The sequence below is a fragment of the Myotis davidii genome, unplaced genomic scaffold (genome assembly GCF_000327345.1).
Source record: "Myotis davidii unplaced genomic scaffold, ASM32734v1 scaffold1494, whole genome shotgun sequence".
Taxonomy (NCBI): Eukaryota; Metazoa; Chordata; class Mammalia; order Chiroptera; family Vespertilionidae; genus Myotis; species Myotis davidii.
In genome coordinates, this window is record NW_006286246.1 from 2,205,070 (window position 1) to 2,207,332 (window position 2,263).

Here is a 2,263-nt window from a genome sequence, read left to right on the forward strand (position 1 = left end):
GCCTTTCTTCCCTTCATTCATTCAGAGGCTGGTGTTGAGGGAGGTCATCGAGAAGATGTGGCTGCTGGTTGGCCGGAGAGCTAGACCCGGGCAATGGAGGCTCCCCACCCCTCCTGTCCCTGGGATGTGCGCCCTGCTTGCCCTCCTGGCTCCCAGAAGCCTTGAGACAGAATGTGGCACCGAGATTATCTAGATCAGTGGTTCTCAGCCTTCCTAATGCCACAACCCTTTAATACAGTTCCCCATGTTGTGGTGACCCCCAACCATAAAATTATTTTCGTTGCTACTTCATGACTAATTTTGCTGCTGTTATGAATCGTCATGTAAATATCTGCTATGCAGGATGTATTTTCATTGTTACAAATTGAACATAATTAAAGCATAGTGATTAATCACAAAAACAACATGTAATTATATATGTGTTTTCCGATGGTCTTAGGCGACCCCTGTGAAAGGGTCGTTCGACCCCCAAAGGGGTCGCGACCCACAGGTTGAGAACCGCTGATCTAGATGGTGTATGTGACTGAGTCCACTTAGGGTCTCTACATAAACTGTTAAGATTTGGAGGACAAATTGTGGAAAACTACTCAATCCTGAGGCCGCCCACGACCAGCCTGGGAAGGAGGTTCCTCCGCTCATTAAGCCTGCCCCCTGCCCTCTGGAGGCGTGCCTCTTTCTTTGGTCTCTCCCTGCCCCGAGAAAGGGGCTGGTTCCAGATTCCACTTGGGAAGCTCCCAGGAGGTTGTGAAGCAACAGCTAGAAATCTTTCCTTAGCTGAGATGTAGTTAAAAATGAAAGACGGGTGAAGAGTTTTTGCTGCTCCACTTACCCTGATCAACTTCACAATCCTTTCTGTTTAGTCTGGGACTTTTAACAGGTTACAGATGGATCCCAGAATTAATTAATAATGCAGCACTTTCAACAGGGTAATGTGGTGCAGAGAAAAATGTAATGTTATATACTTGACATTTCATTTAAAAATTTTCCTTAGGACTAAAAGATTTCATTATAACAGATTAATTTCAAATACACTTTATTAAACCTGATTGCTAATTAGGGCCTAAACAATGATAAAGAAATTGGACAATTGATATTCAACCAGAGGTTATTTTTCTGGACATATTGACATATCCTTTTTCTTTAAAATTTTTAAATCTCCAGTAAAAAATAATTGCAATTAGACATTATTCTGTTTCCTGTAAGAGCTCGTGGAGGACAGAAAAGGGTTGGTTGGGTGTGTATATAAGAATTTGCCAGTTTCATCAGCAAGGCAGTACTAAATAATTAATACTGAGACTTAACACTCAGATAATTTTCTGGTTAAAAATATTTGTTTAGGTAGGCCATAACTGGGCAATTTTTACATTGACAACTGAGACAAAACTATAAACTGTCAGTTAACGTTTAGGGACCCGGGACCAATTTCTCAAAATACTATGTCTAATGCCCATGATGTCCTTGCCCTTATTTGAGCACAGCTGTGCTTTTCCGAGTCATTGTAATCTGTCACTGGCTCTTGCCCAGCGGGAGCATTTACAGGCTGCAGGTGGGGCTGTAGGTTCATAAGGAGCACGTGCGGATCAGACCGGCTCCGAGGGCAGCGCCCAGCTGCCCAGGCTCAGGTCCTCCCGGCCGTCACTGCAGGGTCTGCGGCAGGAGCGAGTGTCCCAAGTCCCAACAGCCATGACTGACAGGCAAGACCTGCTGAAACTCTCTCAATTACGCACATGAGGTGCTGCTGCAGTTGGGGCCTGTTATCAGCATTTTCCATCACAGGCTGTTAGAAACTTTTTTCAGGTACAGAACTTGGCTTCAGCTATTACAGTCACACACAGAAGTACACCCCGGGGATCTCCTCCACCCAGAGAAGTTATCGTATCATTTTAAAAGGTCTTCCTGACTTTGGGAAAAATTTATCCTCCACCCCCCCACCCCCAAAACGACACAGATGCACAGGCGCGCCACATGAAGTTTACAGCAAAGCGAGGGACAGTGTGAACACACCGGCCGTGTCCATCCGCGGGCAGACCACACTGGGCGCGTCTTCCCGAGGAGAAATCCGTGAGTCCCTTGGCTGCCGGGCGTCTCCGAAGCCGTTTGGGAATTCCCCGCCATGCTCATCTCATTTGGATTTCAATGCTTCCTCCCACTCGACAGTGGGTTGGGAGTTCCTGGGAATTGCTGGAAATATTGATTGCATTTTACTTCGAAAGTCTTTCATCTAAAAGAAACAAGTTCACCATCAAATGTTAAAAGAAGGGAA

The 2,263-nt window shown here is 45.6% G+C and overlaps 1 protein-coding gene across 1 annotated transcript in view; it reads right to left on the reverse strand.

Annotated features, from left to right (window-relative positions):
- Positions 1-1,016: 1,016 nt before the first annotated feature.
- The window catches only part of TMEM242 (transmembrane protein 242), a 23,553-nt gene continuing 22,306 nt past the window's right edge, over positions 1,017-2,263 (reverse strand). The window contains exon 4 of the mRNA XM_006757684.2: positions 1,017-2,221. Within this exon, the coding sequence (XP_006757747.1) occupies positions 2,123-2,221 (99 nt within the window). The 3' untranslated portion in view covers positions 1,017-2,122. The remainder of the gene's footprint in view (positions 2,222-2,263) is intronic.